Below are 25822 nucleotides of genomic sequence, written 5' to 3'. Positions count from 1 at the left end.
GTTGCCCACGAGCTTCTACATTAATATTTAATTAATTCTTTTAAAAATATTACTGAAATAAGAAAATTAAAAAAATATAATTAATTCATTGTGACGATCCACGAGGTTGCCCATATGCTAAGACGTGCAATGATGCTGTTCTTATTGCTGCACATGCACCACAATAATTGTCCCGTAATTTTGCTAGCTGTACATTTGTGCAATCCCATGGCATAATATTATTTTAAATTAATATTGATTTAATGATCAGAAAATCAAATTAAAATGACTTTATATTAATTCGATTTTAGCAGGTGGAAGGTAAGAAATAGGACGAGCTCGCGTATAACGAAGATTCAAAATTTACTGATGAAGGTATTTCATACGTCCGTAATATTTGAATCACTAATGATACTTAATCGTCCGTTTAAATTAATCTTTGGTTCTCGTATTTATTTTAATGATAGAGGGTAAATTTTAATAAGATAGTCACCGTGAGAATTAATTGATTTAAAAAATTGAATATATGGATTACTAATTTTTTCCTTCTCATTTTAAAGTTAATTTTATCTATTTATATCTAAAAAGTTTGTTATTTTTTCTTATTTGATAAACGAGATCATTTTTTTATTTTATTTATCATCATCTTTATTATTTTCATTGATAGTGCTAACGACTTATCTCATACTTTGTCATTTACACTAAAATGGTTAGTAATCATTCATGATTTAATTTCTTCGTATTAACCTAGAGACGAATTGACTAGAGATGATAATAGGTCGGGTTCGGATCGGATTCTATATCCTCCGTACCCATACCCATCGGGTATAGGATATTCAATGGATATACCCAAACCCATTAAAGGACCGGATATATTCTATACGTGTAATTTTTCTTCTTTCTATCGAGCTATTATCATTCAACAAAAACATATTAAAATTAACATCCTATTAAAAATTATATATATAATTAAAAAAATAGATTAAACATCTATATAGGCCTACTAATATCAACAAAAAAAATAGTAAGTTGATTTTAGAAAAAGAAAATTTTCTTTAATATATGTATATATATTATTTAATCGGGTATCGGGTATTAATAGTCCCTCCATACCCTCCTCCATTCGGGTCGGATGTCGGATCCTCCATCGGGTTCGGGTGAAATTGTCATCCCTATTGACAGGGATACTGAGAGCGAATGAATCACCTTGTGTCACATTATTGATAGCGCTAATGGCTCCGAAAGAAAATTTAAAAATATTTAAAAGTATTTATTTTCAAAATAATTTCTAAAAGATATTTTTAAAAATAATATAAAGCTTCAGGGAAAATAAGAATTTCTCTAATTTCCAATTTTTTTTATTGTTTAACGAAATTTTATTTCAATAAATTTAGAAACATAAAATTCGATAGTAATTTAAAATTTGAGAAACTCCTAAACAATCATAAAAACTAAAAAGTCGTCCAATCCAACTCAAAATTTTTAACCTCGAGAAATTTTAATAAATTCTCTCCAAGATTTTTACACGCATGGGGATGAAATTGAAGCAAATTCATATCTTTTGCCCGTATCAAAAAATATAACGAAAGTGATTTTGATATTTCGAGGGACATTTTTGAAATACATTTTCTTATTTTTCTTGTAATTAATTAATTAATTTAATTGATGGCCTTCCTTTTTTTTTAATACGTTATAATCTCTCTCCTTTTGCTAGCAGTAAAAATCACATGGCATAGTAGAACGTGCGTGGGATGACTGACATCTTTGACCAAGAATATTATTTTTAAATTCGTAGTGGCTTTAATTAATTCTATAATTCATGTAATTAATTAATTTAATTGGTTGTCTCTACTGTTTTTTAATACGTTATGATCATATCTGATCAAGAATATTGTTTTTAAATTTGTATTAGCTTATATTATTCGATAATTCTGTTTTGAGTCAATTTTACCTACGTTTAAAAAGTTTTGACCGCTATTTATTTATTTATTTTTGATAAACGAATCAATCTAGATCTTGACTAGTTTCTTTCATTTGTGTTTTGCTTCCCTTCCCTTGCTCTGCAAAAGAAGTACATGATCTCTTGTTGCAAGCTACTTTCTCCTCGTCCATGGCGTGCATCAACCTAAATCTCGACGTAGACGTCAACAGTTGCCTGAGTGGGCTGTGGGCATCGCTGCCAGTACTGGGTAGGCCAAAATCTGGCATCCAGAAATTGGAGAAGGAAATGGCAAGATTGAGAGGTAAAAGGGACGACATCAAGAACCAGATCGACCAGGCGGATCGACAAGGGAAAATTCCGACCAACGAAGTCAGCCAGTGGCTACGGGAGGTGGAGGAACTGGAAGGCCAAGTGGCTGCTATCAAGCAGGATTTCCAAAGCATGAGTCAGTATGCTCCCCTATATACTTTTTGTTTTTCCTTTTCATGCCAATTCAATTGTCCTGCTTTGTGCTTTAATGCATATACAACTACTACGTACGTACTCTATTGCTTTGTTTTTTCGTTAGGTTGCTTCAGTTGCAATTGCTTCAATCAAACCGGCGGCACGTCGAGTCAAACACAGCAAGCAGGAGATCAGGTCTCTATCGGAGAGTCATCAAACTTCTGCTCCATCATTCGAAGAGTGGCAAAGAAGCTCGGCGAGGCTACTGAATTGACGAGCAGAGCTGGTGCACTGGATCCGATTGCCACAGTTGGGCCTCCGGAACCCACCGTGATGCTTCCTATCGCACACCAACCGACTGTTGGGATCGAGTCGTATGTGGAGGACATTGTGGGCTACATCAATGGTGGAGAAGGCAACATCATAGGCATCTTCGGAATGGGTGGTGTCGGTAAGACGACCATATTGGAGAGCATCCAACAATATTATCTTCATGACCATACCATATTTGATCATGTCATTTGGGTTGTGGCCTCCAAAGGCTGCCAATTGAAAAAACTCCAGAATGATATTGCCAAGAGCCTAAAACTGGATACACTGGAGAAGAATGACGATGAACGAACCTGTGGTGATAAGTTGTTTAGCTACTTGAAGGACAAGAATTGCTTGCTGCTTCTCGATGACATTTGGGAACGTTTGGATCTTCAACTGTTGGGGATGGCACACTCGGCTACAGAGCGAGGCCAACAGCAGCAGAAGCATCCACGTAAAGTCGTGGTATTAACGACCCGCAGCGAGACAGTGTGTGCACAAATGAAAGCAGAAAAGAAGATCAAAGTCAGATGTCTGGATTCAGAACAAGCATGGCAACTCTTTGAGCAGAACAGCGATGGGGATGTTCTCAGCTCAGATGCTGGAATTAAGTTCATTGCCGAAGAACTTGCTAAAGAATGTGCAGGCCTTCCGCTCGCTCTTGTCACCGTCGCTCGTGCCATGTCAGGGAAAAGGTCTTGGGAAGTTTGGAATGACGCTTTCAATCAAATAAGGGATAAACATGAATGGACGACCGTATGTCTTCCAGAAGATTCACTCGTCATGTATAAAGCCTTCAAACTGAGCTATGACAGTTTAGAGAATGACTCCATAAGAGAATGCCTCTTGTGCTGCGCGTTGTGGCCTGAAGATTATGAGATCAACCAATTCTCTGAGTTGATACCGTGTTTGATAGGTTGCGGCATAATTCGTGAATTTAATGTGATCAATGAAGCTTTCGCACAAGGATGTTCGCATTTGGAAGCTCTCATGGCTACATCCTTGCTAGAAAAATGTAATAACATCAACCCTCCTTATGAGGATACGCTTGTAAAGATGCACGATGTCATCCGAGACATGGCACTATTGATGGTCTCTAGTTTGGAGAGGAACAAAAGAAAATGGATTGTAAAAGCAGGAATCGGATTGCATGATTTGCCTAGACAAGAAGAATGGCAACAAGCAGAGCGAGTATCATTCATGAGCAATCAGATTACTTCTTTACAAGAGTATGGAGCTTCCACTTTTCTAAAACTTTCTATGTTGATTCTCCATGACAACATGGGCCTGGAAACAATCCCTTCGAGTTTGTTGAAAAGCATGCCTCATTTGACATACTTGGATCTTAGTTTTTGTGGTATAACAGAGCTTCCGATGGAGATCGGTAGCTTAACTGAGCTTCAATATTTAGACTTATCCTACAGTTCTATTGCAAAACTGCCGGCAGAGTTGGGTTGCTTGTGCAAATTAGAGTACTTGCTTCTAAGTTCTATGTATCTTAAGATTGTACCCAATGGGACAATATCCAATTTATTAATGCTCAAGTGGCTGGATATAAGTGACAATTATCTTGTACCCGAGTGGTGGTGGGATGAGTTGGAATGTTTTAAAGGACGTCATCAATTAAGTGTGGCAATTAGCATTAATGCTACAACAGATAACATTCAACGACTCAACATGTTACCAAATGTCTCCATATGGAGACTCACTTTGGATGGAGAGAATGTTTCAAAACTTCCAAATTACGATCTGGGCACTCCACAATGGGGTTACAGGGTAAGTGACAAGCTTGATATTCTGAACATTATGTATCTCAAAGTAAGCAGATTAGTGTTGGCTGCAGGCATGGGTCGGGAATCAAGTTTTGGATGTTTAAAACGTCTCCATTTTGAATGCCTACAACTATTGGTAGAGATTTCATTGAATAGAGTTCGGCTCTACAACCTTCGTCAAATATTTATTCATGATTGCCCCATGTTGAAGGATGTTTCTTGGGTTCTCGAACTGCCATGCCTTAATTTTCTACAGATAGAATATTGTCGAAAAATGAAGGAACTAATAAGTGAGGTAGGGAACTCCAATTCCATCTCTAGCTCTAGCTCCGTACAAAGTTTGATTTTGGGCTACATGCCGAACCTCAATTGCATTGCAAACAGACCGCTCCATTTTCCCTACTTAGAATATATAGATGTGAAAGATTGCCCAGAGCTCAAAAGATTACCATTTGGGACTGAAATGTTGAAGAATAGATTAAAAAGGATTCGTGGTGAAGAGTATTGGTGGAACAATTTGGATTGGGATGACGAGAGCATTAAGGATTCCCTGACTCCTTATTTTAGGTAACACATATATTTTTCATATCAAATAAGTTATTATTTATTCTGTCAGTATAAAATGAGTGAATATTTAAAAATAATTTAGTATTTTATGAGGTAGGCAAAATTAAATAGTTTAAGATTCATACCTTCGTTTGATATTCTTTTAAGGGCAATTTAGGGAATCTGTTTTAGAAAATAAATGTCTTTTTATAACTATGAAAACTAAGTGCCGGCATGGTATTTTGATAAATTGCAGTTCCACTCAGGTTTTTATTCTGGACAAGCAATTAATTTCAATTTCATCATCAAGTTAAATATCCTGATATAACAGCAACTGAAAAATATCACATTGTCAATATTATTCAATGTAGATGAATATTATGATGAGTAGTAGGACTTGACAATATTAATATCTTATTCTTAACTATTTTAAATTTGCTCCAATATCTATTACTTTATAACAAAATGTTGTGATCTTTATAGGCCACAAATTTCGAAATGAAGCATAGGCCTTTTGGCCAAGGAGGCTATAGGACGTTCAATGTTTTGATCGTCGTGAATGGTCAAATTGTTGGATTCTTTGGTTGGTCCGACATGTATTTAAATTTGATTGATGATTCCTAGCTTGTTAATTGGACATCGCTTTAATGTTTTAAAATTTGATCATTGATATTGTCTTTTTAACTTTACTTCATCATGAAGGATTTTCATTTCATATAATGTTATAGTTTTAATTTTATTTGATGCCATCATTTGATCATATTAATTACTACGATGCAAGATGACACGTAAATGACATGGTTTGATTTATTACTTTAACATTAATGTTTATAAACTTTAAAAAAATATTTGTAAAGAGAAAAAATAGTGGAGCATAATTTATGTGTCTATCTCTATTTTTTTTTATTATTTTTTTTAATCTGCATATCATTGCTCTAAACTTTATTATATGATCTGAATAAGTTTAATTGGATATTCTTTCCGTTAACTTATTGTCTCCGTTAAAACAAAAATTGCCTACTAATTTGAGCCGATCAACAATTTCATCCCATAAAAAAAAAAAACACCGCTTGACCTTCCATTGAAATTTAATTGAAAAACTTAAATAAAATTTATGTCTAATTTTTAAAATATTGATTTGAACCTGGAGCCGCTTTGACTCAACGTTTCTTCATTTCTTTTGAAATCACGCCATTAAAGTAGAAACACAATTGTTTAAAACACTTATCAAATGTCGTTATGTCTCTAGTGATTGAGAAAATTGAGATGAATCATGGATTTTAATATTTAAATAACATTTACATTAAGATCACACGAGTACCCACTAAAAAAATTAGGACACGAGTACCCACTAAAAAAATTAAGATTACCGATGAAGAAATTGTTTTCATTAGTAATCCCGACAGAAATATTATTCCGTTGGGAAAACATGGCTATAACACAAAAACCTTAACGTTACCGACGGAATCGTAATTCTGTCGGTAAGCTCAATGTATTATGTATTACCGACAGAATCATAATTCCGTTGGTAATACCCATTAGGAATTTTCTACGGAATTATGATTTCGTTGGTAAGTTCAATGTATTACTGACGGAATTGAAATTCCATCGGTAATACCTATTAGGGATTTCTGATGGAATCATGATTTCATCGGTAATACTGATTACAAACTAGGTCACGACCCCGATCTCCACTTACGCAGGTGGCCATTTTTCTTCCCCAATCTCCTCAGACTCCAGGGATTCTTCGGTAAATCCTCAACTCCCCCCTCTCTCCCTCTTCTCGACGTCGGCGATAACTGGCGGCTATGCAAGCCGCTAGCACGTGGCTGACGGTTGTGTCGGCCGCCAGTTGGTGATTGTGTCGGCCGCTAGTTGGCGGCTGTGTCAGCCGTGAAACGCCCTAGATTTTATTTTGGTCGTCCCATGTCATAAATACACTTACAATCATAACATACTCTCAATCTAGCTGAGGTACTTAGGTGGTCATTAAAACATTTAACTACTAGTTACATTAGATACTGATCACATAGCTCCAGAATTTATTCTACAAAAGGAAACATCCAACTGATGCAGAAACTAAACTAGAAGGTCTTCAGGTTGTACTGTCATTGTCCCGAGCTGGCTCACTTGTCAACGTTCCTCATTCGTCTCATTACCTGAAATAGTTAAAATTTGTGAGTCAAGAAACTCAACACACTCAAACCATACTATGCATTTATTAGTTCTTATATTCATGTGTCATATCGAGGAACCTATACTAACTAATTTATCCTCTAGCTACTTGCATAAACATAAGAAGAGTATAATCGTGAACATACCCTTGCCAAACATAAACGTTAACATACTTTTCGCCCCACTTAAATAATTGCATAATTAAAGCATAACATGAGCATGACAAAAATATAATCTTAAGTAATTACTAATGCAAACATCTAAAACCTAACAAGAGTATAATATAAGTAAGAACAAAATTAGGAAGCGTAGAACATAAACTTACTCTACAGAAAGGAAAACATATGCATAGCTTAATAAGGGACAAACATAACGTAAGTGTGATAACCATCATTAGAGCACATTCAGTTGGTCCATGATCATATAATTAGTTGCGCAACGAGCATATGACTTATGGTACAACTCATACTAGTAGAAACCAATGTGTTGCACCATCATTCATTTTGGAAAGGCCCTCCCCGGAGCTCATCCCGAGACACCAATCTCATCCTATCACCACACATGCACATATTCCTCTTGTTATCCATATAACTCTTTCATATCATACATCACAAGTATACATGCATGGTGTTGGACCCCGTGATTATTTTGATGTGATCAACCAAGTTGGTTAGGTCCTGCTTTGTGTTTGATCTCTGTGTCTGAGTGTGCAGGAGCTTAGGAGCGCAGGAAGTCGAGCAGAAGACGCAACTAGCGAGAAGGACAGCACGGGAAGGGAGCCGAGGGGCTCGGTGCGTCTGAAGGACGAGAGAGCTGCGGAAGAGTACACCGGCGGACGAGAAGAACGTGCACGGCGTTCGAGGGGCGTTAAGCCGGGATGGAAGCCTGCTCGAGGAGAAGGTCGGAAATTGGGTTCGGGTGAACCCTATTTCGGTTGGTCGGAATCACCTAAAAGAACGAAGCTTCGGAAGTCAAAACAAAGGAGAAAATAAGCTGGAAACCAAACTTAAGGCACCCTCTGATGGATCGAAAGCGCTAGAGGGGGGGTGAATAGCGCTCGTGGCTATTTTAACGATTTAAGACAGAGTAGAAATGCAGCGGAAAGTAAATGCAAACACAAAAGACTCAAGTGTTTTACTTCGTTCAGAGCCTATCTCGACTCCTACTCGAAGGCCCGCGGTCCTTGACCGCTTTCGGTGAGCAACAACTATAAATCCGGAATTATTACAAGCTAGAAGCAATTACAGTTAAGTGCAAATAAGAAAGTTATACCAACGAACAAGCAAATAGAAGAGCTTTGGAGTTTCAGTTCGTTGTAGCAGCAGGGCGTTGTTGAAGCGTATGGAGCACACAAGAGCTCAATACTTCTGTTCGGAATTCGATGATTTGAGCTGCACCTCGAGGCCTCTTTTTATAGCTCTGCAAGGTTTGATCCAGATCCCCAAGTCTCGGGATCAGATTTGACCCGAAGCGGATCGGTCGACCGATCCTCATGTTCGGTCGACTGATCAGATGATCTCCACCTCATCTGATCCGTCGATCCATCGCTCCGCTTCGATCTGGTCAAACTCTATCCCTGGGTTCGGTCGACCGATCCCAGGGTCTGGTCGACCGATCAGTCTCCTCTAACCCGCACACCTCGGCTTGATCCAGTCGACACCTATCCCAGGTTCGGTCGACCGATCCCGAGATCCGATCGACCGATCCCGAGGTCCGGTCGACCGATCCCTGGTCGAACCTGGTCCAACTTCTGGAGATCTAATCTGGTAGCTTGGAGGTTCGGTCGACCGAATCTAAGATTCGGTCGACCGATCCCGGTCAGTTCTAACTCTGCATAAAACTATTAGTTACCTGCAAAAATAGAGTTAGAACACAAAAGATAATATATATAAATAAACTTGACAGTCACCAGACTGTCCAGGTCTGATTTCGGGTTTCCTACCGGAAGCCCTAGGTCGACCCGACGCCTACTGTTCCCTCTACGGGGAGCGTGTCCTCACCTACTCCACTCAGGAGATTTTACCTTTTGCCAGTGCGATCCTCCACATCGACTGGACTCTTGCTCGGTGTTCGATGCCTCCGGACTTTCTGCTGGACGCCCGCTTCCCGACTCGTCCAGTCTTCCACCTGGTTCGCGACACCAGGATTTTCCACCTAGGGTTACCACCCCCTAGGACTTTTATCTGAAGCACTCGACCCACCAAGACTTTCAGCATAGGGTTACCACTCCCTATGACCTAGGGTTACCACCCCCTAGGGTTTTTACCTTGCCTAACCACAGTTAGGACTTACCTGAAACACTCAATCAAGCACGTCAATCCAAAACACACCTTAACTTTGAATCCTTTGTCATTATCAAAAATCAGGTTCGATCGTCGGATGCTTCCCGCACCAACAATCTCCCCCTTTTTGATTATGGCAACCTAAATTTAAAGTTAAGTAAAACAACTATATTAACAAATTTTAAGTGAGCAAGCTTATGTCTATAAATTCAAATAAAAGCACAACTTAAGCTAACACTTGAACCATGTGAAGCTCCCCCTTAATACAGGGCTTCCTTTTACTTTTGAATTTCCCACTCTCCCCCTTAATAAAAGCAACACTTTTTTACTTTTGAATTTGAATTTTATATTCTCCCCCTTTGCCATATATAAAAAAAAACTAGTTGAAAGCAAGTTTTAAGTTTTTTTTTTTAAAAAAAATAGATTTATTTTTGAAGGAGCAAATGCCTGTGTAACACTTAGCTTATCATAAAATTTTACTGAAAAATTATTCTTTTTACTTAGCAAAAATTTTTGAAAGTCATAAGTTAAATTATGCAAGTACAGAAATATGTGTTTAATAGCTTTAGCTAAGTATAGAATGAATCTAATAGGTAACGAGGCAAAAATTTATAAAGATGGCTAAGTTTGAAGGTTGCTATCTGTGCCACTTAGCTAAGCCTTTTGCAAACATTAAATTTTGAAAATGTAGTTTCAGTTTGAAAAGGTACTTAAAAAATAATAATTTTGAAGAAAATAGGAGTAAGAATTTATGAAATCTTAGGATGAAGAGGGAGTAACTAAAAATTTAATTTAGGTTATTTATTCAGTTGGTCCTTAAGTCCAAGCATGAGTCAAGTTAAATAGTTGTTAACTTATTTAAATTGATATCTAAATTCAATAGTTGTTAACTTATTTAAATTGTTAACTTAATTGTTTTGATCAGGTATCAGAGCCCTAAAGTAAAAGCATGCTTAAGCTTAACATTTCCTTCACCAACTGTCTAACCGTTAGCTACTTGCTGATTGCCTAGAGGGCAACAACTTTCACTTGGTTAGTCAAGTAAAGTCATTTAGTACAGTTAGATTTGACTAAGGCTGGCAAACTTGACTTGATTACTGTTAATAAAGTATTTAACGCTCAGACTCATATTGATGCACAAAAATAAGCATTCTTGAGTCCAGGCTATACCCTATGCATCTCACACCATTCTATGTTTTACAAACACAAGCAAGGTATACCTAGGTGTTTGTGAGATGCTCTGGCTTAAATCTAGGGGAACAAGATTTCTAGGGCAGAGTCTAGGCTAAGTCATATTTTTGAAAATTCTAAGAAAATGGGATTTTAAAATCAGTATTTTTCCTAGATTTTGAAAAGAATAAAAGAATGAGTTTTGAAGTAAGACAGTGACTTTTGAAAATTAATATTTATTCTACCCAGCACATTCCTATTTGCCTTTTAAGTGTGTTGAACTCAAGTTCAGGTAAGGGCTTTGTGAAGATGTCAGCTAGGTTTGATTTTGACTCAACATAGTTGAGTTCAATATCACCCTTAGCTACGTGATCCCTTACAAAATGGTGCTTCACTTCTATATGTTTAGTCCTTGAGTGATGAATTGGGTTTTTTTGTTAGATTTATTGAGCTTATATTATCAATTGAGATTTTAGTTTTATGATACTCCAGTTGATAATCTTTAAGGGTATGCATCATCCACAGCAACTGAGATGTACATTCACCTAAGGCTATATATTCAGCTTCAGTGGTAGATAAAGCAATATAGTGTTGCTTTCTACTTGACCAACTTACTAGGCATTGTCCTAGAAATTGACAGCTACCACTTGTGCTTTTTCTATCTAACTTGCATCCGGCATAGTCTGAGTTAGAGTAGCCGGTTAGGTCAAGGGTGCCAGATCTAGGGTATCATAGTCCTACATTTAGAGTTCCCTTAACATACCTAAGGATTCTTTTGACAAGGGTTAAGTGAGACTCTTTTGCACAAGATTGGTATTGTGCACACATACCTACTGTAAAAATAATGTCTGGTCGACTCGCAGTTAGGTACAGTAGACTTCCTATCACACTTCGATAGTATTTCAAGTCTACTGATTTACCTTCTAAGTCCGAGTCAATTTTAGCATTTGTAGCCATTGGTGTATTGATTATTTTTGAGTTTTCCATGCCAAATTTTCTAATTAATTCCTTAGCATATTTAGTTTGATAAATGTAAATTCCATCTTTAGTTTGCTTAATCTGTAAACCTAAGAAGAAATTAAGTTCTCCTACCAGACTCATTTCGAATTCATTTTCCATTAGTTTGGTGAATTTTTTTAGAAATTTAGAGTTTGTGGAACTGAAAATAATATCGTCAACGTAAATTTGGGCTATAAAAATATCATTTTCTAAGGTTTTTACGAAAAGGGTTGGGTCTATTAGACCTTGGTTAAATCCTTTTGATATTAAGTAATTGGATAGTCGTTCATACCAAGCCCTAGGTGCTTGTTTTAGTCCGTATAGGGCCTTTTTTAATTTAAAGACATAATTTGGTTGTTCTAAGTCCTCAAATTCTGGGAGTTGACCTACATATACCTCTTCTTTAATAAATCCGTTTAAAAATGTGGATTTTACGTCCATTTGAAATAGCTTGAATCCTTTGTGTGCTGCATAAGCCAGCAACATCCTAATGGATTCAAGTCTTGCTACTGGAGCATAGGTCTCGTCATAGTCTAACCCTTCTATTTGACTGAATCCTTTAGCTACTAACCTAGCTTTATTTCTAACTATTTCACCTTGATCGTTTAATTTGTTTCTAAAAACCCATTTAGTGTCAATTATGGATTTGTTAATAGGTTTAGGCACTAATTCCTAGACCTGATTTCTTTCAAATTGGGTCAATTCTTCTTGCATTGCTAGAGTCCAATCTGGGTCTGGTAGGGCTTCTTCTATGGTTTTGGGTTCGATTTTTGAAATCAAAGCTATTTGGCTCTGGTTTCTATAAGATGATCTTGTTCTGACTCCTACAGTTGGGTCACCCAAAATTTGGTCAGATGGGTGATTTGTGCTTGTCCTAGTTGGTCGTATACCATTTGAGTTAGTGATTTGTTCTTCAGATTCAATAGGTTCAGGTTGAATTTCGTCATCTTCTCTGTTTATTGGGTTAATATTTTCTGTATTTTCATTTTCATTTATTGTGTTGGGTAATTTATTTTCTTCATCAAATATTATATTTATTGTTTCTTCTACTTTTAGGGTATTTTTGTTATACACTCTATATGCTCTACTGGTTGTTGAATACCCTAAAAATATTCCCGGGGTTATTTTTGATGTAAATTTCCCTAAGTAGTCTTTAGTGTTCAAAATGAAGACTTTACACCCAAATACTTTTAAATAGCTTAAGTTGGGAATTTTATTATAATAAATTTCATAGGGTGTTTTATTTTGAAATTTGTTAATTAAAATCCTATTTTGAATGTAACATGCTGTACTAACTACTTCAGCCCAGAATTGATTAGATAGTTTATATTCGTTTAACATGGTTCTAGCAGCTTCTTGTAGGGTTCTGTTTTTACGTTCTACTAAACCATTTTGTTGAGGGGTCCTAGGGCAGGAGTATTCATATTTGTACCCATTTATTTCACAAAATTCAGTAAAGTTGTGATTCTCAAATTCTCCTTCATGGTCACTTCTTATTCTTTTAATTTTAGTATCTTTTTCATTTTATGTTAATTTGCAAAAATTACTAAATATTTCAAAGGTTTCATCTTTTGTTTTTAGAAATTTTACCCAGGTGAACCTGGAGAAGTCATCTATTATAACTAAGCAATACTGGTTCTTGCTTAGTGACTTGGCTCCGTGTGAATCAAATAAGTCTAGGTGAAGGAGCTCAGGTAAACAAGTAGTTCTAACTAGATTGGTTGACTTGTGGGTTGACTTGGTTTGTTTTCCTTGTTGACACGCATTACAGATTGAATTTTCAATAACTTTTAATTTGGGCAATCCTCTGACTAGTCCATTTTGACTCATTTTTGAAATGAGTCTCGTGTGAGTGTGACCCAATCTCTTGTGCCACAACTCAGTTTCCTCTTGTTGTGTTAGAAAACACTTTATTGAGGGTGTTGGTAGATAAATGGTGTAGACATTATCTTTCCTAGTGCCCTTAAGTATGATTTTTGGATTATCAATATGTTTGACTATACATTCGGACTTGGTAAAAGTAATTGAGTAACCAGTATCACATAATTGGCTTATACTTAATAAATTAAAATTAAAATTTTCAACTAATAACACTTTTTGAATAATAAAATCGGAGTTAAGTTCGATATTACCTTTTCCGATTACTTTCAGTTTTCCATCGTTGCCGAAAGCAACTGATCCTAGGTTCTTTAGTTTTAGCTTAGTGAACTTCAACCTATCTCCAGTCATATGTCTGGAGCATCCACTGTCCAACATCCATTGATCCAATTCCTACACATAAGTAGTTGATGGATCAAAAGACAGTTTGATTTAAGTAAGTCCTTAATTTTGCATCTTACCCAATCTGAGTTAACAATTAGTTGATTCTATGGGTGTTTGTATGGTGGTTTAACGTTTAATTGAAGAATTTTTGAAAAATGTTTAAGTTTGAAAAATATTTTAAGTTAATTTTAATTTGAATAATATTTAAGTTGAATTTTAATTTTGAAAAATATTTAAGTTAATTTTAATTTTGAAAAATATTTAAGTTAATTTTAATTTTGAAAAATATTTAAGTTAATTTTAATTTTGAAAAATATTTAAGTTAATTTTAATTTTGAAAATTATTTAAGTTGATTTTTAATTTTGAAAAATATTTAAATTAATTTTAAGTTTAAAAAACATTTAAGTTAATTTTAAGTTAAAAAAAATTTTAAGTTAATTTTAATTTTGAAAAATATTTAAGTTAATTTTAATTTTGAAAAATATTTAAGTTAATTTTAAGTTTAAAAAAAATATTTAAGTTAATTTTAAGTTAAAAAAAATATTTAAGTTAATTTTAAGTAAAAAAATATTTAAGTTAATTTTAAGTTTTAAAAAAATATTTAAGTTAATTTTAAGTTAAAAAAAATATTTAAGTTAATTTTAAGTAAAAAAATATTTAAGTTAATTTTAAGTTTTAAAAAAATATTTAAGTTAATTTTAATTTTGAATTTCAATTCCTTAATCATCTCACCCGATCTAAATTTTCAATCAGGGACTCCTATAATTTTTGTGAGATGAATTGAGGTTCAATTTTAGGATTATGTTTAACTTTGTGTTAGATTCAGGTTTAGTTTTGGGTTTAACAAGTAAGCATTCTTTGGATAAACTTCTGGGCTATGGTGAGTCACAAGGAACTCATTAAAGTAATCATGCCTTCGAGGTTTTCCAAATAGTCCTACCCATTAAACTTAATACTAAACCTTGGTTTAACTAGTTAGGATTCATTTAAGGGTAGCTTCGGTCAGTTCCACTTGGCCAAATGCACCAGGTTGAAGTCATATCTTCCTAGACATGCGATGCCCAAGCTTCCCTAACGTACTATCATCCAAAAACTTCACCAGTACCGTGGGTTAAGTTAAACCTAGTCCATTTTATCTAACCTTAATTACCCTGCCGGGTGGACTACTCTTGTTTACCCATTTCGGGTAGATTAGTTGCGGGTGTCAGCTATTCTGGATCCTCCTTCTATTTTGAATTTAGAATTTTAATTTAATTTTGAATTATTATTTTTTTTAATTTAATTTCAAATTTTTAATTTAATTTTTAATTTTTTTAATTGATTTTTTTAATTTTAATTTCTTTAAATTTAATTTCAAATGTTTATTTGAATTTCAAATTTTAATTTAATTTCGAATTTTAATTTAATTTCAAATTTTTAATTGAATCGTTTTTCTTCTAGCTCCCCCTGGATCATAGCCTCGATATGGTCTATCGAGGTAATGTATTTGATCTTTAGGAACCCAATATTGTCCGAGTCCAACTTGATTGATCAGGTTGGACTTGGCAACCCATGCTTGAACCATTTTTCTATTTGTCCTTTGTATTAGAGATAAATATGACTTATACTTCTTTTTCGATTTGTATCCTAGTCCAATTCGATTGTAGATTGCCCTTTGTGTTCCAAGAATCAAGTCAAGATTCTTGGACCCCAAGGAAAATCATTCTAAGGTTGTCTTCAAATCCTTAACTTGACTTTTCAGGTTGGAATTCTCTTCCTCAAGTTTCTGAACTTGAGTTAAGGTTCCAGTCTGAACTGGATCAATCAAGGATTTGTTATTAGTCGTTTCTTTAAGGAGTGTTACCTCCTTTAGAAGCGACTTGATTCGAATTTTGGACTTAGCTACTTTATGCATTAAATAATTAATTAAGCTATATAAACGATTTTTACTTACAGAGGGGTTTGGCCCTTCGGAAACGGATGCGGATCCGTGGCTTCTCTCGGACTCAGCTTCCGATTCGTCCTTGCTTCCGGATTCGTTGTTGTAGTCCCGGGCTGTCAATGCAAGAAAATTCGTCTGCTCGAGTTCTTCGTCATCGGATTCCTCGGAAGAGGACTCGTCCCATGTTGCTTTCAAGGCCTTCTTCCTCCTTGGTTTCTTTGGATCCTTTTGGTTCGGGCAGTTTGCCTTGATGTGCCCCTTTTGATTGCACCCATAGCAGGTCACTTCGAATTTGACCTTTGAGCTTGGTTGGGCTTCTTTAGACTGGATGGCCTTTCTGACATCCTTTTTGTTGAAGCCCTTCTTTTTGCAAAGTTTCTTTTCCAGGTTGACTATTTCGGTTGTAAGCTCGTCGTCATCTTCCGAATATGGTTCTTCTTCTGACTCAGGTTCGGTTCTGCGCTTTATCTTTGATTCGCGCATTCTCCCTGTTCCTGCAACCAAAGCCAACCCTTTCTCGGTCGGGCGTGCATTAGTCTGTTCATGAAGTTCGAATTCTGCAAAAAGTTCATCTAACTTAATAGTAGATAAATCCTTAGAAACATTGTAGGCATCTATCATGGATGCCCACAAGGTGTTCCTCGGAAAGGCGTTTAAAGAATACCTTATGATGTCCCGGTTGTCTACCTTCTGTCCAATCGCATGAAGACCGTTGAGCAGATCTTGAATTCGGGCATGGAGTTGGGTAGCTGTCTCACCTTCCTGCAGTTTGATATTAAATAATTTATTGAAAATTAAGTCTCTTTTACTTACTTTGGTGTCGGACGTCCCTTTGTGAAGTTCAATGAGTTTCTCCCACAGCTCCTTGGCACTGTTGAAGGGGCCGACGCGGTTGAGTTCTTCTTTTGATAGGCCACACTGGAGGGTGCAGGTCGCCTTGGCATTAGCTTCCACCTTCTTAATCAGAGATGCGTCCCAGTCCTCGTATGGTAGTGGTTTGCCGGCGCTATCAGTTGGTAGTTGGAATCTGGTTTTGACAATCATCCAGACTTCAAAATGAGTCTAGAGATATGCCTCCATCCGACCCTTTCAGTACCCTAAGTCGTCTCCGGTGAATAGCGGGGGGCGGGCTATACTGTAGCCTTCTTGAAGGGTCATTTTAGATCAACTATAAAAAAATAAACAACAAGAAAGTTCCAGGACTTGGTCCTGGCTTAGTAGCGCGGTATGAAAAAAAATAGAACACGAACTCGAGTGGTGTTGCACCAACCTCGAGCAGAAAACCGATTCGAGAAAAGAATTAGAATATAGCTATAAAGCCAAATTCTAGTTGACTCCGAAAAATCTTAAAATACCACGAAAAAATTGTTTTGAATGGTGGTTGCACCGATTCAAAACGACCCCGCTCTGATACCAATTGATGGATCAAAAGCGCTAGAGGGGGGTGAATAGCGCTCATGGCTATTTTAACGATTTAAGACACAGAGTAGAAACGCAGCGGAAAGTAAATGCAAACACAAAAGACGCAAGTGTTTTACTTCGTTCGGAGCCTATCTCGACTCCTACTCGAAGGCCCGCGGTCCTTGACTGCTTTCGGTGGGCAACAACTATAAATCCGGAATTATTACAAGCTAGAAGCAATTACAGTTAAGTGCAAATAAGAAAGTTATACCAACGAACAAGCAAATAGAAGAGCTTTGGAGTTTCAGTTCGTTGTAGCAGCAGGGCGTTGTTGAAGCGTATGGAGCACACAAGAGCACAACACTTCTGTTCGGAATTAGATGATCTGAGCTGCTCCACTCAGGAGATTTTACCTTTTGCTAGTGCGATCCTCCAGATCGACTAGACTTTTGCTCGGTGTTCGATGCCTCCGGACTTTCTGCTGGACGCCCGCTTCCCGACCCGTCCAGTCTTCCACCTGGTTCGCGACACCAGGATTTTCCACCTAGGGTTACCACCCCCTAGGACTTTTGCCTGAAACACTCGACCCACCAAGACTTTCAGCATAGGGTTACCACTCCCTATGACCTAGGGTTACCACCCCCTAGGGTTTTTACCTTGCCTAACCATAGTTAGGACTTACATGAAACACTCAATCAAGCACGTCAGTCCACAACACACCTTAACTTTGAATCCTTTGCCATTATCAAAACTCAGGTTCGATCGTCGGATGCTTCCCGCACCAACACCCTCATCAAGTAATGGTGGCACCTCCAACTTGGAGGCGCCTTAAAGCTTGTTGGAGGCGCCTCCACCTTGGAGGCGCCTTCAACAATGTCTAAGACGCCTTCAGCCTGGTCAAAACGACCGTTTGAGCGCAGATATAGTTCTATTCGTTGACTTGGTTGGAGGCGCCTTGAACCTCTGTTGGAGGCGCCTTGAACCTCTGTTGGAGGTGCCTTGGACCTTCGAGATAGACTTTCCAGGGGCTATAAAAGGACCCCTGGACCTAGGAATTTATAAAAAAAACTGAGTATTCAACTCTGTAATCAATTCCTAGCAGCTTGTGAGCTTTCTAAGTGTGTAAAAAGGCTTCTCCGCCAACAGTAAAGGAGACTTTCTTAGTGCACTCTTTTCATCGCCCTGGATTAACAACCTTCTTCGTTTTAACCAGGTTAACTCCTGAGTCTCTGATTTAATTCTGTTTTGTTTTTGTTTTACTTTATTATAGTTGCTTTTATTTTGAGTTGAAAATTCCGAGGAGGGTATACTTAATTTTCTCAGGCAATTCACCCCCCTCTTGCCGGCCTCCGCTGATCCAACAATTGGTATCAGAGTCAGACAGCCTCAGAAAGACTAACCGCGACTGAAGTACAAGGATCAAGACGATGGTCGGAGCGAATATTCATCCCCCGAAGTTCGACGTAGAATTCGCTACTTGGAAGCGAAAAATGGAGGTATTTTTTAAAATTGAATTTGATATACTCTTAAGAATGAAATATGGATATGAAGCGCCAAAAGACAAAGAAGAGTACAACTGGACGAAGAAGGAACAAGCAGATTTCGTCGCCAACGGAAAGGCTGAGTTCCACCTGCTTAGCGTTATGCCGCCTTAGGAGGTAAGTCGGATAGAAAGCTACGACTCCGCTAAAGACCTCTGGGAGAAATTCCTGGAGCTTCACGAAAGTACCTCCGGATGAACAATGACGAGAAGGTAGCGTAACTCCAAGCAAGGATTAAGGATCTAATCACTCAACTAAGCAACCTTGGAGAAGAAGTAACGAACCGGGACTCGATCCGGTACGCGCTCAACGCCTTCCCCAGAACTCCAGAGTGGGCCTTCTTAGTAGATGCGTACTACATCTCTAAGGACTTCGAGGTAAGTAGTTTAGAAAATTTATTTTCTACCTTCGAACTTCATGAGTCTCGACTTGCAGAGAAACCAGTAGAGAAGTCGAACCTCAACATTGCCCTACAAGCCGAAAAGGACGATCTCGACTCCGAAGCATCGATCGACGAAACCGAAGCGGTGCTACTGGTAAGACGTTTTAATAAATTTCTTAAATCTAACAAATTTAAATCGCAGTCGAGAAAGCATCAACGTAACAGAAGGACAGTCTGATGCTACAACTGTAACGAGGAAGGGTACATCAAGAATGACTGCCCCAAACTGAAGAAAAAGAACAAAGAGAAGCCTCAAAAAATGACGTCCTCTACACGCAAGAGCCTGAAGGCTACATGAGATGATTCTTCATCCTCCGAGTCAGAAGCTGAAGCTTTCTCAGGACTAGCACTGGTGGCCAACCATCTCTTCGAGAATGACTCGGACTCAGAGATGAGCATTGATCAAGGGGGAGAATCAGAAGAAGAAAGCTACGATGAAGGGGGAACATCACCAAGTGAGGTAAGTAAGGTACGTAATCTCACTCCATCTCAGTCTTTTAAGTTTGTCAAAGTGCTTACCAAAGACTTAGTCAAATCAGGAAAAGAAATTGCCAACTTAAAAACGTTATTAGAGAATTCAAATTTAGAAATTGAAAATTTGAAAACTGAGAATGCATGTTTAAGACCAAATCGATTTCAAAAATCAAAAATTAAGGTCTACGGAAAATTAAACTGGTATATTAGAAAACATCAGAGACAACTTAGGAAAGTTCCAAGAAATTATGTACCCCTTAAATTTTTGAATAACCCAGTAGGAAGGAATTTATACTGGATTCCAAAATCTTTGCTAGATTAAAACTTTATAAGTTAAAGCTCACAGTGAGTAAATTAAACAATGAATTTCTTTATGAAGCTTTGTCTAAGGAAGTAGTTTTTGCTCCGATAACCAAGAAGGACAAGTGCCTCGCCATGACCTGGAAGCCGAAATATCGAAATAAAATGTTTAATTAACTTTCTGGTAAAAGCATTAAAATTAGAATAAAACAATGCTTTAAAAGGCTACTTAAATATTTTTTCCATTTTTAAAGGCTGCACATGAATTTTTGAAAAATACTTAGAAATTTTTTTCTCAAATAGTATTTTTATTTAAGTTTAAATATATTCTGAAATTAGAAATTATTTCATCTTCACTTGAAAAATCTTTAAATCTTTCTAAAGTTAGAAAGTTTTTTTTATTTAAGTTGAAATTTTTTCAGAGACTTAGAAATTTTTGGAAATTGTCTTTACTAAGTTTTTCTGAAAATTCTCTTACAAACTTAGAATAAGTTTTAAATATATTTTTGAAAATGAACTTAGATTTTAATTTGATATTGTTTCGTACCCCGTTTTTGCTGTGATCAAAGGGGGAGAGTTAAGTAACAAGTTTAGGGGGAGTTAAGAAAATTAAATTTTTTTTAAAAAATTCTAACTTATGTTGCAAATTTTATTATTTTTGTGCTTGAAATGTTAGTTTAGTAATTTTCTTAAAATTACTATTTGCTTGTCTTTACCCTAACTTGAACTTGGGTTGATACACATCAAAAAGGGGGAGATTGTTGGACCCCGTGATTATTTTGATGTGATCAACCAAGTTGGTTAGGTCCTGCTTTGTGTTTGATCCCTGTGTCTGAGTGTGCAGGAGCTTAGGAGCGCAGGAAGTCGAGCGGAAGACGTAGCTAGTGAGAAGGACGGCACGGGAAGGGAGCCGACGGGCTCGGTGCGTCCGAACGACGAGAGAGCTGCGGAAGAGTACACCGATAGGCGAGAAGAACGTGCGCGACATTCGAGGGACATTAAGCCAAGACGGAAGTCTGCTCGAGGAGAAGGCCGGAAATTAGGTTCAGGTGAACCCTATTTCGGTTGGTCGGAATCAACCAAAAGAACGGAGCTTCGGAAGTCAAAACAAAGGAGAAAACAAGCTGGAAACCAAGCTCAAGGCGCCCTCATCAAGTAATAGAGGTACCTCCAACTTGGAGGTGTAGGACCGTTGGGCCGGCTAGAAGGGTTGGTAAATAACCTGTCAATTAAAAACAAACAACCCTTTCTCGTACGATTAAGCTAACACTTGTAAAATGAATTAAGCAGATAAATAAAAGCATAAAAGAAAAGACGAGGCACCAGATGTTTACTTGGTTACAACCGATGTGGTTGTTAATCCAAGGAAGATTAAGCTCAAAAACTCCTTCAGGCGGAGAAGCCTCTTACAGCGTTTAGGCACAGAAAACAGAAGCTTAACTACAACTAAAGTATACAAGTGCTCGGAAATAGAATGAGCGTGATTGTTGAAAAGCTTCTGGACCAAAGCTATATTTATAGCCTTGGTCGGGGCGCCTGGATGGGTTCCGGGCGCCCTGGGGGGGATAAAATTTATCCCCCAACGGTTGGATCGAGTCAAAGCTCGATCCTGTGAAAAAGTCCCTTTCGGGCGCCCCGGATGGTTCCTGGCGCCCCGGACAGCTCCGGGCGCCCCGGAGCCAAAAGTCAACCCAGTTGACTTTTGGTCCGTGCTCTCTTCTCTGGTTCAGCTCGCCTCTGGTCCGGGTCTTTCTGCTCCGGCTCCGCTTGCTTGGGTGATCTCTGACATCCGGAATAGGGCTCACCCGAACCCATCTTCCGGTCTTCTCGAGCGTGCTTCCCTCCGAATTACCGCGTGTCCCTTCTCGTCCACCAGCGTACTCATTCGCAGACTTCGTCCCTCGGTCGCACCCTCGGCCTTCGCGCGCACTTCCTTCTCGTCCTCCGGAGCAATCTTCCGCAGCACCTCGTGCCTCGGACCACCGCGCTAGCTTCGCCTTCCGTAGCACCTCGTCCCTCGGACGCACAGCGTGCCGTCCTTCTCGCTAGCTGCGTCTTCCGCTCGAGTACCTGTGCTCCTAAGCTCCTGCACACTTAGACACAAGGTTAGAAACAACGCAGGACCTGACTTAACTTGTTGATCACACCAAAACGACCTTGGGGTTCCAACAATCTCCCCCTTTTTGGTGTGATCAACCCAAGTTAAGCTAGGGTCAACAATAGATACGAAATTAAACAGTTTATTGCAATAACATACAACATGATAGAAAAAAAAAAAAAATTAAATTTCAAACATTCCAAATTTTAATTTTCAATTTTTTCTACCTCCCCCTAGACTTATACTTTCCCTTCTCCCCCTTTGATCACAATCAAAATGGGGTACAAACGAAATCTAAGGGTTGAAAAAAAATTTTGAAACTATATTTCAATAATTTTCAGGGAAATATTTCTAAGTCAAGATAAATTTCTAAGTCATTCAATATCAAGATTAAGAAGTTTCTAAACAGAAAGCTTTATGCAAGAAAATTTCAGAGAATTAATAACATAAAGAGAAATTTTCTATGCATTTATTTATTTATATATTTTATGCTTTAATCAGAAGGTTTAAATTTCCATTTTAATTTATCAGAAATTCTTAAGTCACACTTTTTCAGATTTAAAGCAAAAAATATTAAACATGCAACAATTTGTATCATGTTAATTTCTATTATTTTTTGAATTTCAAGTTCACAAAAATATTTCGATAGCATAGATTCTAACTTGATAAAATTTTTTGACGCTATAAAAAATTCTTTCGACAATGTGCAAAATTCGTTTGAAAGAATATTTTGTAATTTGCAAGAATTTTTTAATAAAAATTCTAATTTGCAAGAATTTATTAATAATAGATTTCTTAATCCGAAACACTTTTTCGATGACTCATTTTCTGAATTGCAAAACTCTTTCGAGAAAGTAATTTGTAATTCGAAAAAATATTCGAAGAAAGTTTTTGACATCATTTCTAATTTGCATAATTCTTTCGAAAAAATATTTTGCAATTTACAAAAGTTTTTCAACAAAATTTCTAACTTGCAAAATTCTTTTAATAATAATTTGCAAGGCAAGTTTGACAATTGATTTTCTAATTCGAAAAATTCTTTCGATGATTCAATTTCTGATTCGAAAGACTCTTCAGGCAATTTTTCGATTGAATCATTTAATTGATCAGAGGTTCGAGTCCATACCTGACTTACCTTTTCGGTAGTTGATTCTCCCCCTGTCGAGTTGCTTTTATCCGAAGATTCTCCCCCTTCATCACTCTCGGGATGTACTTCGGCTTTTGGGGATGTCTCGGTAATTTCTTCCATCTCAGACTGTTCTGTCGGCAGCTCGGTTCCATCAAAGAGTCGGATTGGGCTTCAGTTGGTTCTTCGTAGAGTTTTAAGAACTTTTCCCAAAGTTCTTTTGCGCTGTTGTATTCGCCGATTCTTTTGAGATCTTCATTTGGTATCACGGTTAGGAGATGAAATTTTGCCCGTCCGTTTGCCATCGATTCGTTACGTTGCTTTTTGTTCCAGAGACGTAGATCGAGTCTTTCTCCGTTCGTGTTCTTCGGTTCTTCATAACCAGATTTTAAAATTAAGGAAATACCAAGGTCTGAGTTAAGGTATACCTCCATTTGTTTCTTCCATGAAGAAAACTCCCCCTCGAATGCTGGTGGATATTCGCTTGCTCCGGCCATCGTTTTGTTGCTTCAGACGGCGGTTAGTCCTTCTGAGGCGTACTCGGCTCTGGTACCACTTGTAGGACCGTTGGGCCGGCTAGAAGGGTTGGTAAATAACCTGTCAATTAAAAACAAACAACCCTTTCTCGTACGATTAAGCTAACACTTGTAAAATGAATTAAGCAGATAAATAAAAGCATAAAAGAAAAGACGAGGCACCAGATGTTTACTTGGTTACAACCGATGTGGTTGTTAATCCAAGGAAGATTAAGCTCAAAAACTCCTTCAGGCGGAGAAGCCTCTTACAGCGTTTAGGCACAGAAAACAGAAGCTTAACTACAATTAAAGTATACAAGTGCTTGGAAATAGAATGAGCGTGATTGTTGAAAAGCTTCTGGACCAAGGCTATATTTATAGCCTTGGTCGGGGCGCCTGGATGGGTTCCGGGCGCCCTGGGGGGGATAAAATTTATCCTCCAACGGTTGGATCGAGTCAAAGCCCGATCTTGTGGAAAAGTCCCTTCCGGGCGCCCCGGATGGTTCCGGGCGCCCCGGACAGCTCCAGGCGCCCCGGACAGCTCCGGGCGCCCCCGGATAGTTCCGGGCGCCCCGGAGCCAAAAGTCAACCCAGTTGACTTTTGGTCCGTGCTCTCTTCTCTGGTTCAGCTCGCCTCTGGTCCGGGTCTTTCTGCTCCGGCTCCGCTTGCTTGGGTGATCTCTGACATCCGGAATAGGGCTCACCCGAACCCATCTTCCGGTCTTCTCGAGCGTGCTTCCCTCCGGCTTCTCGTCCCTCGGAATTGCCGCGTGTCCCTTCTCGTCCACCAGCGTACTCATCCGCAGACTTCGTCCCTCGGTCGCACCCCGTGCCGACCTTCGCGCTAGCTGCGTCTCTTGCTCCCCGAGCAATCTTCCGCTCCGGCTTTCGTACCTCGGAACCACCGCGCGCACTTCCTTCTCGTCCGCCGGTGTACTCTTCCGCAGCACCTCGTCCCTCGGACGCACAGCGTGCCGTCCTTCTCGCTAGCTGCGTCTTCCGCTCGAGTACCTGTGCTCCTAAGCTCCTGCACACTTAGACACAAGGTTAGAAACAACGCAGGACCTGACTTAACTTGTTGATCACACCAAAACAACCTTGGGGTTCCAACAGGAGGTGCCTTAAAGCTTGTTGGAGGCGCCTCCACCTTGGAGGCGCCTTCAGCCTGGTCAAAACGACTGTTTGAGCACGGATAGAGTTCTATCCGTTGACTTGTTTGGAGGCGCCTGGAACCTTTGTTGGAAGCGCCTTGGACCTTCGAGATAGACTTTTCAGGGACTATAAAAGGACCCCTGGACCTAGGAATTTATAAAAAAAAAAAAAAACTGAGTATTCAACTCTGTAATCAATTCCTAGCAGCTTGTGAGCTTTCTAAGTGTGTAAAAAGGCTTCTCCACCTACAATAAAGGAGGCTTTCTTAGTGCGCGCTTTTCATCGCCCTGGATTAACAACCTTCTTGGTTGTAACCAGGTTAACTCCCGAGTCTCTGATTTAATTCTGTTTTGTTTTTGTTTTACTTTATTATAGTTGCTTTTATTTTGAGTTGAAAATTTCGAGGAGGGTATACTTAATTTTCTCAGACAATTCACTCCCCTCTTGCCAACCTCTGCTGCACCAACACATAGTTCTTAAAATGTCTTCGTAAAGAGAACTACTTATAACTTCACATGGTATCAGTTACACATTGGAATCACATTACACATGCATATTATCATCAATTTCATAACATACATGTCCCTAAAATAACGTACTAATATAACATACTAAGTTGTCAAAACATACTTGAGTGCATATATTAAACCCCCAAAGTCCGAAACACATAGAATTAACATGTAACTCATTAAGTTAACATGATGAGGAGATAAAAGAAACATGGGCATAACTAGAACAAATCCGAATCACATAAAAATTTAACATATGACTCATTATATTATCATGATAAAAACCAAAAGAAACATATGCATAAAAATTAACATATAACTCATTAAGTTTTCTTGGTAGGAAGTAAGAAGAAACGTAGATATAACTAGAATAAAAAAACCTTCTCGTCCGAAACTAACATAGCTTACAAAGTTATCATTACATGAATTGATTTCATGGCATATAACCGAACCCAACCA

At 38.0% G+C, this 25822-nt stretch overlaps 1 protein-coding gene across 5 annotated transcripts; it reads left to right on the top strand.

The window, feature by feature from the left end:
- The first annotated feature begins 1991 nt into the window (after positions 1-1991).
- LOC122047951 (probable disease resistance protein At1g61300) lies at positions 1992-5662 on the top strand. Of its 5 annotated transcripts, none has more exons than XM_042609492.1 (3): positions 1992-2366; positions 2490-5016; positions 5479-5628. In XM_042609492.1, exons 1-3 carry the CDS (start codon positions 2090-2092, stop codon positions 5495-5497), a joined length of 2823 nt encoding a protein of 940 aa, XP_042465426.1. In that variant the 5' UTR covers positions 1992-2089; the 3' UTR covers positions 5498-5628. The 5 variants fall into 5 exon arrangements, with proteins under 5 accessions (XP_042465426.1, XP_042465427.1, XP_042465425.1 ...); XM_042609495.1 differs by having other exon boundaries at positions 2239-2370; XM_042609493.1 differs by having other exon boundaries at positions 1992-4453; positions 5479-5662.
- The last annotated feature ends 20160 nt before the right edge of the window (positions 5663-25822 follow it).

Source organism: Zingiber officinale, chromosome 2B (assembly GCF_018446385.1).
Source record: "Zingiber officinale cultivar Zhangliang chromosome 2B, Zo_v1.1, whole genome shotgun sequence".
Lineage (NCBI taxonomy): Eukaryota > Viridiplantae > Streptophyta > Magnoliopsida > Zingiberales > Zingiberaceae > Zingiber > Zingiber officinale.
The sequence above is the reverse complement of the archived record's forward strand: the minus strand, read 5'-3'. Positions and strand labels throughout refer to the sequence as shown.